This window comes from Neophocaena asiaeorientalis, unplaced genomic scaffold (assembly GCF_003031525.2).
Source record: "Neophocaena asiaeorientalis asiaeorientalis breed wild unplaced genomic scaffold, Neophocaena_asiaeorientalis_V1.1 scaffold86, whole genome shotgun sequence".
NCBI lineage: Eukaryota > Metazoa > Chordata > Mammalia > Artiodactyla > Phocoenidae > Neophocaena > Neophocaena asiaeorientalis.
Window position 1 is genome coordinate 2,138,238 of NW_020175039.1, and position 15,915 is coordinate 2,154,152.

General features: G+C 38.0%; 1 protein-coding gene across 3 annotated transcripts in view; it reads left to right on the forward strand.

The window, feature by feature from the left end:
• Window positions 1-15,915, forward strand: part of FARSB (phenylalanyl-tRNA synthetase subunit beta) — a 68,386-nt gene that overhangs the window by 13,776 nt on the left and 38,695 nt on the right. For all 3 annotated transcript variants that reach the window (XM_024763178.1, XM_024763177.1, XM_024763179.1), the window contains exons 6-14: window positions 3,733-3,883; window positions 5,037-5,145; window positions 6,087-6,157; window positions 7,636-7,697; window positions 8,643-8,694; window positions 10,247-10,308; window positions 10,582-10,789; window positions 11,301-11,381; window positions 15,263-15,355. In XM_024763178.1, the coding sequence (XP_024618946.1) occupies window positions 3,733-3,883; window positions 5,037-5,145; window positions 6,087-6,157; window positions 7,636-7,697; window positions 8,643-8,694; window positions 10,247-10,308; window positions 10,582-10,789; window positions 11,301-11,381; window positions 15,263-15,355 (889 nt within the window). The remainder of the gene's footprint in view (window positions 1-3,732; window positions 3,884-5,036; window positions 5,146-6,086; window positions 6,158-7,635; window positions 7,698-8,642; window positions 8,695-10,246; window positions 10,309-10,581; window positions 10,790-11,300; window positions 11,382-15,262; window positions 15,356-15,915) is intronic.

The window sequence follows — 15,915 nt, forward strand, 5'->3', positions numbered from 1 at the left end:
AGAAGAGGCTTTTGTGTAAGGGTGGTCTAGAGACAGGGTTGGGGGGACCTTGGGCGTTTTCTTCTGGTGTGAAAAATATTTTAAAAAATAAAATACCTGTGGTTAAGCTCACGAGGTTTCTTTTTCTTGAAACATTTTTGCATACATCGTAGAAGAAACTTTTTCTCAGATTCTGAGTAACATTTATTCCAAGTTCTTTTATAAAAATAATCTATTTGTCATCTTACAGATATGTTATTCTTGAGCAAAACAATAAGAATTTAAATATAGTTTCAAAATATAGAACAAGATAGAGGATTTCTGACAAGCACTGATATAGCTAGGACGTGCTTGAGCCCAGTTATCTGTTCTGGTCATTTGAAGAATCTAATTTTTATCTGTATTGGAAAGCATTTCCTTAATTTGACTTTAAGCTCTGTTTTATACAGTATCTCTGGAAATAATGAGCTTTTTCTAAAGGGAGAATAAATCACACCCTAATACTCTGTATGCCAGAGTCAGTAAATCCTAATTTGCGTTTTTCAAGAGATATATTTATTTCATTTAAATTATAAAATTTACTGGCATAAAAGTTGTTTATGATCTTCCCTTATTATCCTTTAATATCTGTAGTATCTGTATCAGTATCACCTCTTTCATTCCTGTCTTCTCTCTTTTTTCCCCTTGATCAGTGTAGCTAGAGACCAGTGTACACATCAATTACTTCAGTGAGTATCATTGTGTATCAGTTTTTAGAGAACCAGCTTTTGCTTTCATTGACTTTTCTCTGCTTCTTCCCTCATTTTTCTGTTTTCATTGATCATGCAGTGTTCTTTCTAGGGCTAGTTAGTCCTTACGACTGAGGCAAGTCTTTGTTCCTATATATCCATTGCCATATGAAGAGTGAGGTTTTCAGTCTGTGTGAGCACTGTTGCCTTGGATGGTTCTTTCCCTGGCCTTGGATGGTTTCCTCACATGCACACACTGATTAATACTCAGCTGAATTCTGGAGGGGGCCCCTCTGCAGATATCAGAGTTCTCTGTCTGAGTAGCTCTGTCCTCCCCAGTACTCTGTGCAGTGAATTCTGGCCGTCGTGATCTCCCTAGACCCTCAGCTGTGTCTCCTCAACTTAGGGAGTCCACTGGGCTCTAGCCAGACCCCGTTTCCTGCCCTGTGGCTTGAAACCCTTCCAGGCAGTCAGCTGGGCTGTCGTAGGGCTCACCTTATCTGTTTCCTGTTTGTCATCTGCCCTTCATAGCCTGACCTCCAGTGCCATCCATGAAAACTGTTGTCTTATATGTTTTGCCTTTTTTGTGATTGTATCAGGCAAGAGAGTAAATCTAGTGTTTGTTACTCCATCTTGGCTGGAAGGGTCCAGTGAACTTTTTACTTCAGTTACTTTAGTGTTCATCTCTATAGAATCTGTTTGGTTCCTTTTTAAAAAGTCTCTTTTTTTTTTTTGTCTGTTATTTCCCCGTATGTTCATTATGTGTATATTTTCCACATAATTCTTGAATGCTTTTTGTAGTGGCTTTTTTTTTTGTAGTAGTAGTAGTAACGTTTTAAAAATCTGTGGTGACTTGAAAATCTGGGTCATCTTAGCATTGGTTTTTATGGGTTGGTTCGTGTGGAGTATGTCATGTTTCTCTGTTTTCATATGCACTGCTTTTTGATTGCATGCAGAATATTTTGTTATGTAAGAGGCTCTTATTTTGCTCTTTTTCTCTGAGAAGTGGTTTCTGTTGCAGGCAAAGAGTCTTGCATACTTAGCCTGACTCACACTCGAAACATTTGGCTAGATGAGACCTCTGCAGTTGGCAGCAGCAGAATTTTCTGCCCAGTTCTTTGAGCTGCTACTTTTTCACAGCAAGACTTTAATAAAATTTCTGCCAGTAGAATAGGTAAAATCTTGATTTTTGACTACTTTTTGTTTTCATATCTTTTTACATTTGGGATATTAATCCTTTTTCTGTACCTACGTTGTAGACCTTTTCTCTCAGTGTGTCTTTTGACTTTTGGGGCTTTTGGTTGTATAAAGTTTACAGTTTGGATATAGTCAAGTTTGTCAGTCTTCCTATATGACTTTTATGTTTTGTGTCTTAAGAAGGGATATTCTACTCCACAGTTTTAAGCATTGTTCTCCTATATTTTCTTTGAATAATTTTTATGGTTCCGTGTGTGTGTGTGTTTGTGTGTGAGTGTGTGTGTGTGTGTGTGTTTGCCTTTTGTTTTTCAAAATGCATAGCTCTTTGATTAATCTGGAATTTGTTTTTTTGTGATTGGTTTGAAGTTGAAATTTAGTGACATTTTGAGGTGCTGTTTCAGGATTAAGAAACCAATATTAATGTCCAAGAAAACATGGACTTTCTTACCTATGAATTTGTTAATTATTAATTTATCTAAACTTAACCATCTATATATATCTACCTATGCTAGTATATAAACATGTAACTCATTGAGTAAAGTAACACTTCCTTTAGGCTTGTCAACAACTCTTCAGTTTACCCATATTTATTATAAAGTTCTAGTCACCTGTCTTGGAGTTTGACGAAAAAAATTTTTTTTTTAATTAATTTTATTCAGTATAGTTGGTTTACAATGTTGTGTTAATTTGAGGTTGACCAAAATTTGTTTCTTACAGATTTTAAAAACTATGTCATGGTTCATGTAATATGGACTTTAACACATTCCTTGATTACTAATGATTTTATCTATTTTATTTTTTTTTTTTTTTTGGCGGTATGCGGGCCTCTCGCTGTTGTGGCCTCTCCCGTTGCGGAGCACAGGCTCTGGACGCGCAGGCTCAGCAGCCATGGCTTACGGGCCCAGCCGCTCCGCGGCATGTGGGATCTTCCCGAACCGGGGCACGAACCCGTGTCCCCTGCATCGGCAGGCGGACTCTCAACCACTGCGCCACCAGGGAAGCCCTCCATTTGATATTTAATTGTGGTTATGCATACATATTCTAATATATGTACACATAGTCTTTAAGACTTTAAGAATTCTTTAGAACATCATAAATTCTGACCAGGTTTCTCTTTTGAATTGTCTTTTGGAAAGCTTAGAGCCAAATTTGTGACCCTCTGTGATAAGACTGTAAGCTTTGAAATTCTAATTTAGTACTAATCAACATTGTTTCTGGCTTCATTTTATATCCCTACTTCTGTTTCTTTCTCTCCTACTTTGTATCTTGCTTTAAGTTCCTAAAATTACCTTAAATCCTTTACAGATAAACTGTAGAACAAATGAAATTAATAGCTCTTGAAATTTCCTTACATATTAAATTTTAAATATAATTCACAATTTTTAAAGCTAAATAATTTCCATTAATAAAGCAATATAGCTATGTGACAGGAAATTTAGGAAAATATGGAAAAGCCAAAAAACACAGGAGCTTTTTGGTAGTTTATTCTAATTTAATAAGATTTATGTTTACTTGAGGACACTAGAGGAAATAGATTAAAAGAAGGTAAAAGGGTATGTTGACTTTGAAAACGTCCTAATAACATAGTACTAGGGAAAACGTAGTGGACGGGATTTACTTCAGCTGCTGAAATAATGTGTTTTAAGTAGCTTTATATTTATATTTCTCATAATTTTTAATGATTGTGAAGGTGCTATATAGTAGTAACAGGCTATTTTAAGGAAGTGTCTAAAAATAAAACCCCTGCACTCTGTTATCTTTAGAATTTCTGCTTTGAGATATTCAAATCGTTTTCTGTTTCTCTTTCTCTCTGTCTCTCCACATTTAGGAAAAGAGCCTTGGTTGCTATTGGTACCCATGACTTGGACACTTTGTCAGGCCCATTTACTTATACTGCAAAGAAACCTTCCGATATCAAATTCAAGCCTCTAAATAAGACCAAGGAGTATACAGCCTGTGAACTGATGAACATATACAAGGTAAATGTTCTTTTATGTTAATGTAATAGCTCTGGATAAAGCATGAAATTCCTTCCAAATCAAGTCTTAATTAGGACAATAAAAAGTGCTTGAAAAAATAGCAGTGTCTGGGCTCCAACCCAGAGATACTGATTCCTTTGATCTAGAGTGAGGTCTGGACATAGTTTTATTTATTATTACTTTTACTTAGGTATGTATGTATGTATGTATGGCTGTGTTGGATCTTCGTTGCTGTGTGCAGGCTTTTCTAGTTGCGGTGAGCGGGGGCTACTCTTTGTTGCAGTGCTTGGGCTTCTCATTGTCGTGGCTTCTCTTGTTGTGGACCATGGGCTCTAGGCATGTGGGCTTCAGTAGTTGTGGCACGTAGGCTCAGTAGTTGTGGCTCGTGGGCTCTAGAGCACAGGCTCAGTAGTTGTGGCACACAGGCTTAGTTGCTCCGCGGCATGTGGGATCTTCCCGGGCCAGGGATCGAACCCATGTCCCCCGCATTGACAGGTGGACTCAACCACTGTGCCACCAGGGAAGCCCTGTTATTACTTTTTTATCCTCTCAGATGTTTTTGACGTACAGCCAGGATTGAGAACCACTGAAGTAGGTCATACCGCATTGTAATATTCACATTTAGGTATAACTAAAACTCATTCAAGTATAAGGAACAATGAGATTTAGCTAGTTTTTTTGTAGCATGCACTATTAAAAAGCATCTGCCTCCTGTGATTAGCACTTTAGAATTCAGCAGTGAAAATGAACTCAGTAGTCACTTTAAATTGCATTTAACAAATAGTAAAAGAGGTGGGTATCATTTGGAAAAAGCAGCTATTATCATTGACCTGATTTGCAAGTGATTTCTTCCTATTTATCTAAATAGTTTTGTATGGTTTGTGTTTTGCTTAAGGTGATTCAGGCTTACTCTGCAAGTCTGTTTTCAGCCTTGAAAAACGATTGTGGTCTTATCTTTCCCCAGTAGGAAATGAGGCTGTATAAGGATTCTGAGATATTAATTTACATTAGAAAATATTATACATTTAAAACTTTGGGGGCTCTTTTATTGTTTTTCTGATTTTCCCCCCTCTTTTTATGCTAGGTAGGTATGTAAACTAATTACAGTGACAGAAATAAAAAGCTAATTTTGTTTGACTTAATTTTTTTTCAGACTGACAACCACCTTAAACATTATTTACATATAATTGAAAATAAACCTTTGTATCCGGTTATCTATGATAGCAATGGTGTCGTCCTTTCAATGCCTCCAGTCATCAATGGTGAGTTATTTCTTAAGCACCATAGGTTTTTTGCTGTTTCCCTCTTATTCTTTATCATTTCTGTGGAATTCTCAGTAGACTTGACTGAATCAGACAGATGACTCAATCTGAGAATCTCAGGTCTTTTGTGGATTTTATTGTAATAGTTCTTTTCATTCATTTTTCAATATGTTACTGGTGATTTTTATGTAATTTATAAATGTATACATATTTATAAGTTTATAAATATTTTCTGGTGCTAGTCTCTGGGTTCTGTTATATTCCTCCAAAGAGTGTTGATATTGTGGTTTTAGCAGGTAATTCATTTAGTTAAACTTAAAGTCAAATTCTGTCTGGCCTGCTGTTTTATAGTTAAATTAAAATTTTAAAACTGAATTTCACCCTCTTAACTCCTTTCTGAAGCTTTTGTTGAAGAAGCAAATTGAACATATTTACAAAATTTAGTGATGTCAGAGCCATAGATGTTTGCCCTTCTGGAGGTGAGAAGGGGGTTCAGTTGATTCATGATGGGAAGGAGAATCTTTTCTTCCTCAAGATCTTGGACTCTAGTACTTATAGTGGGCTTCGGGGTGAGCCAGATCCAAACCCAAATCTTAGCCTTGCGGCTTAATAGCTGTGATCATGTTCAGTGAGCTTAATCTCTGAATCTTAGTTGTCCTGCCTGCAGCCCTGTCATAGATCGTGGTGAAAATGAGATGAGACAACTTCTGTTAAGCACCTTACATATGGAATGCACTGAGTAAAGCCTTGTTTTTATTTTATCTTTATTCTCCAGCTTATAATGGGAGCTTAGAATGAAAGTTGTATATCTCCTTACCTCTGAGGTGTCAGCTTATATTATGTTCTAAACTAAAATGTAGTTTCTGTTTTGTAGAGCTTTTTCGTGCACTTCTATTTCTGAAACTAATTGTTTTCTCATTATTGTTTTGTGTTTGTTGCAGGACATCATTCCAAAATAACAGTAAATACTAGAAATATATTTATTGAATGCACAGGGACTGACTTTACTAAGGTAAATAAAACTTTTTTTCTATTTTTGTACTGTCAGGGTAGATTTTTACTTCTGGGCCAGGACCATGTGGCTAAACTTTAAAATATGTTTATTTTGTAGGTGAGGACATACTTTAGCCATTTAGAAAATTGGAAAGATGTAGCTATTCTGTACTTTGGTTAAGGTGCTTTCATTCAGTTGACAAATGTTTAGTGAGCACCTACTATCTTTCCAATGCCATGAATTTAATAATGAGTTACATGTTCTTGACTTCAAGGAACTTGTCATCTTGTGAGAGAATTAGCCAAATACATTACTGTAAAACAGAGAAGGGGGTATACATTGTAATGCCATCTGTATAAAGTGTTCATCTTAGTTGGCTTAGTTTGAATGCTAATTTCATACCTTCGTGTACTTGATAAAAAAAGTTAAAACCAACTGGCTATCAAGTTTTATTTAGCAAATTGATAAAGGGTTTATACACACAAAGATGTCTAGAATATGTAGAATACTAATCTTTCAATCACTTTTCGTCACTATATATTAGATTGGATTGTTATGAAAGCTTTTTTTTATGGCATATTTTTTCTTTACAAAGGTTAAGTAAGCCATAGAGTGAGGTGGCAGTTAAGCAAATTAAGAAAGGTAAACTTGAATGGCAGAAGGCTGGAGTATAGAAGTAGGGCAGATAAATGGCATTCACATACATCTTACAGGATTGGAGATCCTTGTAAGATATTTCATTTATAACTTTTATATACCATATGTGCCTTCAGAAATATTGTCAGGGTAATATAGCTTTTCCTGTTAAAAACTTTTTTAAAATTTGCACATTAGCAGACCTTGGATATCTTTTCTGAAGCTTCTATATGAGTGAAGTATATGTAAAAGCAAAGCATATATCCCAATAAGGTTACTGTATTTTTTTTCTTTAAATTAAAAAAAAAAGTTAACAAATCTATATGGCCTTCACTGTGTACCAGGTATTGCTCTATGTGTTTTATACACACACACTCTCATACTCTTAATCCTTGTATTAACCAAATGAGGTAGGAACTTTTATTATCTCTACTTAACAAACAAACAAAGGTACAAAGACACTAATTAAGTGACATGCGCAAAATCAGACTGCTAGTACGTGCTTGGGCCAGGAGTCCGGCATCTGGCTGCAGAAACTTAGGAGACTGATAAGGTTTACTGCCATAGTTAGCCATCTGTCTTTCTTGAAATTTGCTCAGCCCAAGGGAGGGGGTGGGGAAATAGATGATTTGTCTCAGTCATGGATTGTAACTGTCAGAGAACCGCATAAATGCAGAACACCTGAAGATAAGGTCAGGGCCTCTCAAGCTCAAGAGTTTTTACTCCACTTCTTTCTTTAAAATTTATATATACAGATACAGTTTTAGATGTTTGGAGACTAAATTATATTAATTCATTTCCAGCTGATGGAAGAAAGTATATTTATGGATTACCATAATATTTGTTTTTTTCCTTTGCAGGCAAAAATAGTTCTTGATATCATTGTTACCACGTTCAGTGAATATTGTGAGAATCAATTTACGTAAGTTCGTTCGGCATCTTTATCGATGATGGCCTGTTGTTCTGAAGTCAGAGCACTAAGGCCTTGTGCTAAATATAAAGATGAAATATGTGGTTCCTGTAACTAGAATATATAATCTCTTTGGGGAGCTAAGACATGAACAAATAATGTATAAAGTAAAAAGTGATAAGTACCTTAAAAGGTTTCAGTGATGTTCTGGCCGTTTGTAAGGGCAGGTTACTGCTAGCTGGGGCAATCTGGGTAGACTTCATGGAGGCAATGTAATTTAAGCTGTATTTAAGGATTTGAGACTGAACATGGAGAAACAGCAGAAGGAACAGCTAAACAAAGATAGAGAATCGTATATAAGAGCGAAGCATGTATCCTGTGTATACTAATAAGACTACTGTATTTGTTCCAAAGCTAATTTTTTATTTAAAAAACTGCTTATCAAACCTATATGGCCCTTACTGTGTACTAGCATCATAGTTTATTCTAGAGTATTATAATTCAAAATAAATGTATAACTGTAGAAAGCATGACTGAAATTGTATGGGCAGTGTTGGTTATTTTTTTTAATTGATTTGCATTTTAGTGGTTGTGTCAGTCAGCTTTCATTGTGTAACAGTGTGACCCTGGTAAAGCCTGGAATGTGTGTGTCAGTATTGGCAAGGTGTTCATCAAGGATGCATGCTTTGTAGGACTGGGAGATAAACTTATCAAGTGGGTGCTGCCTGAAGAGACATGGGAGCCACAGGAAATGGAATAATAATGTTGTGTGTGGGAGGATTAATCCAGACAGCAGTGTTGGAATGTGAATAGATTGAATGTGTTGAGGCTGCAGTTGTAGACCGAGTGAAAGTTTTGTTAACCACACACATTTTTAGAATTTATGGCCCTTTTTTCCCCTTAAGTTTTATTTTTATTTATATTTAATTTTATTTCTGGCTTTATTTTTGTTTTCAGGGTTGAAGCAGCTGAGGTAGTTTTTCCTAATGGAAAATTACATACCTTTCCAGTGAGTATAGAAGAAGTGACTTGATGATGATGATGACTTTGACAACAGCAATAACATTAATGATAATAGCTATAGAGTGCTTTTGGTCTTTCTGTCTATCTGTGCATCCACCCACCTACATGCCAGGCACTATACTGTGTGTGTTCCATGGATTTAATCCTCACATTAACCCTATGAGGCTGGGTGCTATCATTAGGCCCTTGACCTTGAGATGTTAAATAGCTTGCCTATTACTATTCAGTGGTGGAGCTAGGATTTAAGCCCAGGCAGTCCCAACACACTGTATTATACCACATTTCACTCCCAACCCACTACATTATACCACAGCATTATATGGCCATAATGCCTGTGGTTTATTCCCTTATTAACTAGGTACCTAGGTAATTTATAGTCTCACCCCTTTTAAGGTTAGTCAACCCTCCAAACCACTGGACCACCAGGGAAGTCCCAATAGCAGTTTTTTTTTTAATTGATTGTAGTTGCTGTTATCAGTTAGCTTTTGTTATGTAACAAACCACCCCAAGGTTTACTAACTTCAAACAACGATCGTTTGTTTATATCATGATTCTGGGGGTCAGCTGGGTAGTTCTGCTCAGGACTGGCTGGGCTAATCTCTGCTAGGCTCCAGCTGGTTGGTAGGCTAGCAGCTGGATGAGCTGGGATGGCCTCACTGACATGTCTGCGTCTTGGCAATGAGGTGAACAGGTCAAGTGCCTCTCATCCAGCAGGCTAGCTTGGGCTTCTTCACATGGTGGTGGCTGCACTCAGGCGATAATGATGCTTCTGCTCTGAGAATTGCATTTTGAATAGCAAGCCCATTGTCCTTACCTGAGTCCAAACAGGTTTTTAAATTTATGGCCTTTTTGCTAGTGGCGGTTACAGTTTTGAGAGTAATTTTGTGATAAGAAATACTCATAGGTATGTTTCCAACGTTGCTGAAAAGCCTGGATTTTATGTGTGTTTGTTCCTATCTCACATGGTAGAGTTACGTACTGTTTGAAGGAGAGTGAGTACTAATTCATGAGATGCTCCCAGCCTGGCTGTCCTGGAGCAGATTGATAGCTAGGACTGGGTCATAGTTGCTTTTCCCCACCTGAAAAAAATGATAGGAAAGGAATGACTTCATAACACTCTTAGATTTAGTATGATGGATAGTACAATACGGCACATGAATTATTCTTTCTTGGTCATAAACACCTACTTGCATGAGGTGAAATTGAAAATCTTCAGCAGGATTTGTAAGCATTTTAGAAATGATGCAATGCACTAGTGTTTTGCTGAAGAGAATGGTGATTGATCAAGTAAAAGAGAAAAATGTTTGGCATTTTATAATATTTCCAAGCAGTTCCAGTTGTCTAGCAAGTAGAATGTTCACGTATGAATATAATGTAGCAGATAATGTCCTGAAGCGCACTGAGTTTGATATCTGGCTCTAATGACAACTTCTTGGGAGGGTAATGAAACCACAACAATAATGAATTGAATTAGAAAGAGGCTAATGCTGTATCTGGCACGACTGATTTCAGCTTCTCAAACTCTTTCTCTCTCTAAGGAACTGGCTTATCGAAAGGAGATGGTGAGAGCTGATCTAATTAACAAAAAAGTTGGGATCAGGTATGTTCTGAAAACTTCATTTATTTATTTACTGTTGAAGAGAATTCAAGAATGAAGTACACATATGACTGCTTAATTTTCCCTGAAAAAATGCTTGGAGAGAATTTTGATATCCCTTCAGAGTAATAAGTGACAACAGAACATCAGTTAGGATGTCTGGTGTCCATTGGAATTCAGAAAGACAGGTTTCAGGTAGTAGCATATTTTAAAACAAAATATAAACATGTTTTAAATAATCCAGTGAAGTTTATGGTTTGTACGTTCCTATTTCAGAGAAACTCCAGAAAATCTTGCCAAGCTTCTGACCAGGATGTGTTTAAAGTCAGAAGTCATAGGCGATGGGAATCAGATTGAAATTGAAATCCCTCCAACGAGAGCTGACATTATCCACGCCTGTGATATCATAGAAGATGCAGCTATTGCTTACGGATATAACAACATTCAGATGACTCTCCCGAAAACATACACCATAGCTAATCAAGTAAGATTGCACCCTTAAATAAACACTCCTTATTGTTAGAAACTGATTATTGAATGCCAGGAAGGCTTCGAGAAAAACAGAACATAGGAATTAAGCAGTACTGGCCATGCTCTGCTCTGAGAGGCATTTGCTGTGGAGAGGATGCAAAACAGATGCCCGATTGATTAGAGTACGTTGAAAACCTGTGATGACTAGTTCTTTGAAGAAAGACAGGTTTCAAGTTTGGAGCCCTTCTTGCATCTCTAAGTCGGAGATTCATTTTCGGATCCTGGGCCTGAAGGCAGAAGTGGCGTGTGGGAGGGGTAGAAGCGGGGGGTTTGTACGTCTGGGTAGGAGTGTTGGGGTAGTGGTGATGGGGAGGGGTCGGTGTGGTGGGGAAATGGTGGGACGAGCAGCATATTAGGATGGAAGGGTGGTTTCCTTTAAGTGACAAGTTTTCTATAAATCTCTCTTTTTTTTAATTAAAAAAAGTGGGAAATGTTATTGAGGTGAAATAATTTCTTCCCCCCAGTTTCCCCTAAATAAACTCACAGAACTCCTGAGACATGACATGGCAGCTGCTGGATTCACTGAGGCACTTACCTTTGCTCTGGTATGTTGTACATGCTTTTGGTGCCCTGCTCATTGCTTTCTTTGAATCTCCGAATTACTTGTTCTGTGATTCCTTATATGAATTTATAAAAAGTTATAAAGAACACTTTGTTACCTGAGATTGTGTAATTTCTGGTAAAGAAATGAAGATTTCTTTTTTTTAGTCACAGAAAAGCACGAAGGACTAAATTTTAGAGTTTCATGTAATTGTTGAGGGTTCACAATGAAGTTCGTAACCAAATTTATTAAGTTAGAATTTTTAGTCTTAATTTGGTTGTGGCTGTACCCACTAGATGCCGCCCTGGTTAAGGGCTTGTGGACTGCTCCACGTTAAGCCTGTTTCTTTGTCTTTGAACATGTTCACAGACATTTGCTTTGAGTTGAAAAGCTGACATGAAAGGCCTAAGTCAGGAAATGAGTTTTATTACAAAATCAGACAGAAATCTCCCTCCCCCAGCAGATCGAGCATTTGAAGATATTGAAATGTGTCTGCAATTTGTAGTTTCTTTCTCTCTCTTGCTGAGCTGTGCTATGGTACCCACAGTGTACTTCTTGACTATTCAAGTCCGTTTCACCTTAACGATATAAGGCAAAAACCAAAACAACCAGGAAAGCTCCTCCCAACGCAATTCCAGCTCTAAAAGTCTCAGTCTTTTAAGGTGTTTACAGAAGGCAGTGCTGGGAATCACGACCAGTACACAGAGGGCTGGTGAGGAGATGTAGCCTCTCTCACGTCACTTTATTGAGCCTTTGTAATTCATAGGATGTTCTTACCAGAAGGGACCTTCCAGATCTAGTTCAACACCTTCCTTTTGCTTTTTTTTCTTTAATCTTTTTTTTTTTTTTTTTCTGAGCCGGAGGCTCAGCAGCCATGGCTCACGGGCCCAGCCGCTCCGCGGCATGTGGGATCTTCCCGGACCAGGGCAACGAACCCGTGTCCCCTGCATCGGCAGGCAGACTCTCAACCACTGCGCCACCAGGGAAGCCCTAATCTTTTTTTTAAATTAATTTATTTTATTTATTTTTGGCTGCATTGGGTCTTCTTTTCTGCGAGTGGGCTCTCTAGTTGTGGTGAACGGGGGCTACTCTTGTTGCGGTGCGCGGGCTTCTCTTGTTGCGGAGCACGGGCTCTAGGCGTGCAGGCTTCAGTAGTTGTGGTACATGGGCTCAGTAGTGTGGCTCTCAGGCTCTAGAGCGCAGGCTCGGTAGTTGTGGTGCACGGGCTTAGTTGCTCCATAGCATGTGGGATCTTCCTGGACCAGGGCTCAAACCCGTGTCTCCTGCATTGGCAGGTGGATTCTTAACCACTGCATCACCAGGGAAGTCCCGACACCTTCCTTTTTCTGGTTTAGAAATCTTTTATTCAACAACATTTATGGAACATCTGTTATATGCCAGGCACTGTACCAGTGAGGAAGCCGCAGGCCGAGAGAGGATAAGTACCCAGCAAAGTTTACACAGACAGCAGGAGAACCATGACCAGAATCTGGCCTTTTGACTCCTTGAGGAGTGCTTTTCTGTTATGTCAGACTGAATGCTAGGGTTGAGGACCATGTCATTCATATATGGCCACATATGCATATGCAGTCAGGAGCAGCAGTGATTCCACGTGAACTGATGTACAAAAAATAGCACAAGGAAATGTATTCTGTTGTTTTAGAAATGTATTCTATTTTTTATAATTAAGTGGCAAAGGAATTGATTTTGTAACTGTGTAGCCCCATGCATCTAAGGGGGAGCACGTTCTCTGCCTCCTGACAAGTAGCTACTCTGCAGAGAGAGTTTGTCTTCCACAAAGGGCTTTATGTACATGATTCCATCTCTCAGTGCAGCCCTGTGAAGTAGGTGTTTCTGTCTTACACAGCAGTGAATTGAGGTAACTTGTCCCACTTCGCACAGCCAGTTGGCTGTGGACCAGGGATTCCAGCACAGGTCTGTGTGTACCCCAGGCCTGTGACTGAACTGTCCCACCACGAGTGCCAGAAACAGTCTGTTCAGTTGTCCAAGGTCACTTCAACACTTTATCACAGTGGGGCGGGACAGGGCGGGGGTCAGAATTAGGTGCTAGAGAGTTTCAGATTTGTAGTAACAGTTTTGCTATAGGAATTTCCACATGAAAGGTATTTATAAAGTTACATAGTTTCTAAGCAAACCTAAACATCACTGGGCCTTATATCTAGTTTTCCACAAGAGTAGTGGCCCTTCTCTTCCTAAAACCCAGCCCTTGACTTCCCAGGTGTAAGTAATTCACATATCATCATCATGATTTTTGCTATATCTGCATACCAGTTGTAATATTTTCATTTAAATTAGCTCACTTTTAAAACTAAAAACCTACTTCAGCCTTATTTAAGAAGAATGTTTGTAAAAATTATGGGCTTCGTTTACTTATTCTATTTTTTCTAACAAGTAAATGTGTTTATTTAAAATAAACACATAAATATTAACACTTATAAACATTCCATCCTGTATACTAGCTACTGCTGCTTCAGGATACCTGATTTAAATTGCTTCTTACCTCTGTCCCTTATGGTCCATCATCATGATAAAGTGCAAGGTCACTCAGATACCTAGCTGTGTAGCCATGTGTCTGTGGGCCCTTTTTCTTTGATACAGGCAGTACTAGTTCTGTTTGAGAATAGTTCGCATCATGTAAATTGCATTTCCTAATTGGTCACATTATGTCTAAATCTTGTTATTAAAACTCCTCCATGTTATGGAGGAAAAAATGGTTATCCCAGCATGCCTGCTGCCATTCTCCACTGCTGCAGCTATGGCGGTGCAGGGAGCTCTTTTCTGCTGTGCCTGGATGTGTCTTCAGAATCCTTCCTGAAAGAGCAAGGCAGAAGTCATTAGAACTGGCGTTGGCATCCAAACCCATTCTTTTTTTCTAAGTGAAATACAGACCACTAGTCCTGAGGACAGTTTTCTATTTTCCAACCTAATGTTGGAAAATAGAAAAGAGTAACTGATGGTACATCAATTTTCATGTTAAGTTTTAAACTCTTTCAAACGTTAACATTAATATATGTGATAATTGTTTATTCTTAATAATGACATTAGTTATCATCATTAATATTTTTTGGTCACTTAGTTTGTGCCAGGTATTGTATTTGCTTTATCTCATAGTCATTGAGTTTTATTTTCAGAACTCTGCCTACCATCCTGGTGTTGAGGGTGACGGGCATCTTTCTCTTTTTGGTGGCTGAGTGCCTAGGAGTTTGCTCATTACCCAGAGCTTTATCAAGCACATCTGCCTAGAAGTTAAGTGACGTAGTTGAGGCCATGGGAATCCTGCTCTTAGTCCCACCATTCTATCACAAGTCAGTACAGATTTTGCAGAGGTTACAATAGTAGTCAAAACACAAAGTCATATGAGCACCAAGGAGGGAGAGAGAATTTCTGACTGGAGTCATTAGGGTTATTTTTATGGAAGTGGTGGAAGAGATGTCTTTTAAGTAGAATCTTTCAGGGGGTGGGGTGGCAGTAAGTCGGGCAGGGAGGGCATTTCGGGTAAAGGTAAGGAAAAGTATACAGTTCAGGGAATGAGTAGGGGATTGTAGCAGACTCGACTGGTAAGGTCAGTGGGAGGCTAGCTTAGGGGGGCCCAAGTACAGGTTATACCACCAGCTCCATGTGAAAAATGTACTTTAGCTCTGCATCATGGTTAGAACTCATTGTAAGAGAATTATTAATGTTAAATTGCATCTGCTGTGGACCTGAATTTAATTGATATATGTTTATTCTCAGCTTATTCTTAGCTTACTTTACATAATCTACATTGCCATGAGGCCATCAAAAGTTGTTACAGCATTAAATACTTTTTTATATTGGATTTAGTCATTGCTTTTCCATATTGATCTATTTTTATGTATTTCTTAGTGCTCCCAAGAAGATATTGCTGATAAACTGGGTTTGGATATCTCTGCAACAAAGGCAGTCCTCATAAGTAATCCTAAAACAGCTGAATTTCAGGTAAGAGTTTTAAGTAGTTAAGAATTTGGGTAAAAACTGAGAGACAGTACATGAGTTGTGAAAAGTCTCTTCAGTTATTTTATCTCAAATGGCAAAATCATAGAGCTTCTTTAGAATTTCTTCTTGGATAGATTTATATTTGGTTCTTACATACATTGCTGACAAAAATTCTTTAAATATTTTATAATCTTTTCTTGATTACCTTATAGATGGTTCTTACTTGCTTCGTGCTACCTATACCTAGCCCAGCCTTTCTTGTCTGAGCTTTCCATTTCACAATTGATTTTTTTTTTTTAATACTATTTTCAGGTTTCGTCTCTTTTCTATCCATTTGTAATAAGTGAAACTACACCTGTTCCCAGTACCTCCATTAAGTCTTTTACTTTGAAATAAATCGTTATGCCAGTTCTGGACTATGCTGACTGTGCCTTTCATTGTCATTGTCTAGTTTATTGGCAGTTTCATGTGGAGGTTAGGAATATTTAAATGAGAATGATACTCCCTTGATAGTAAACGTTCAGTGATTTACATGATAGATTCAGACCTTAACTATAAAAAGA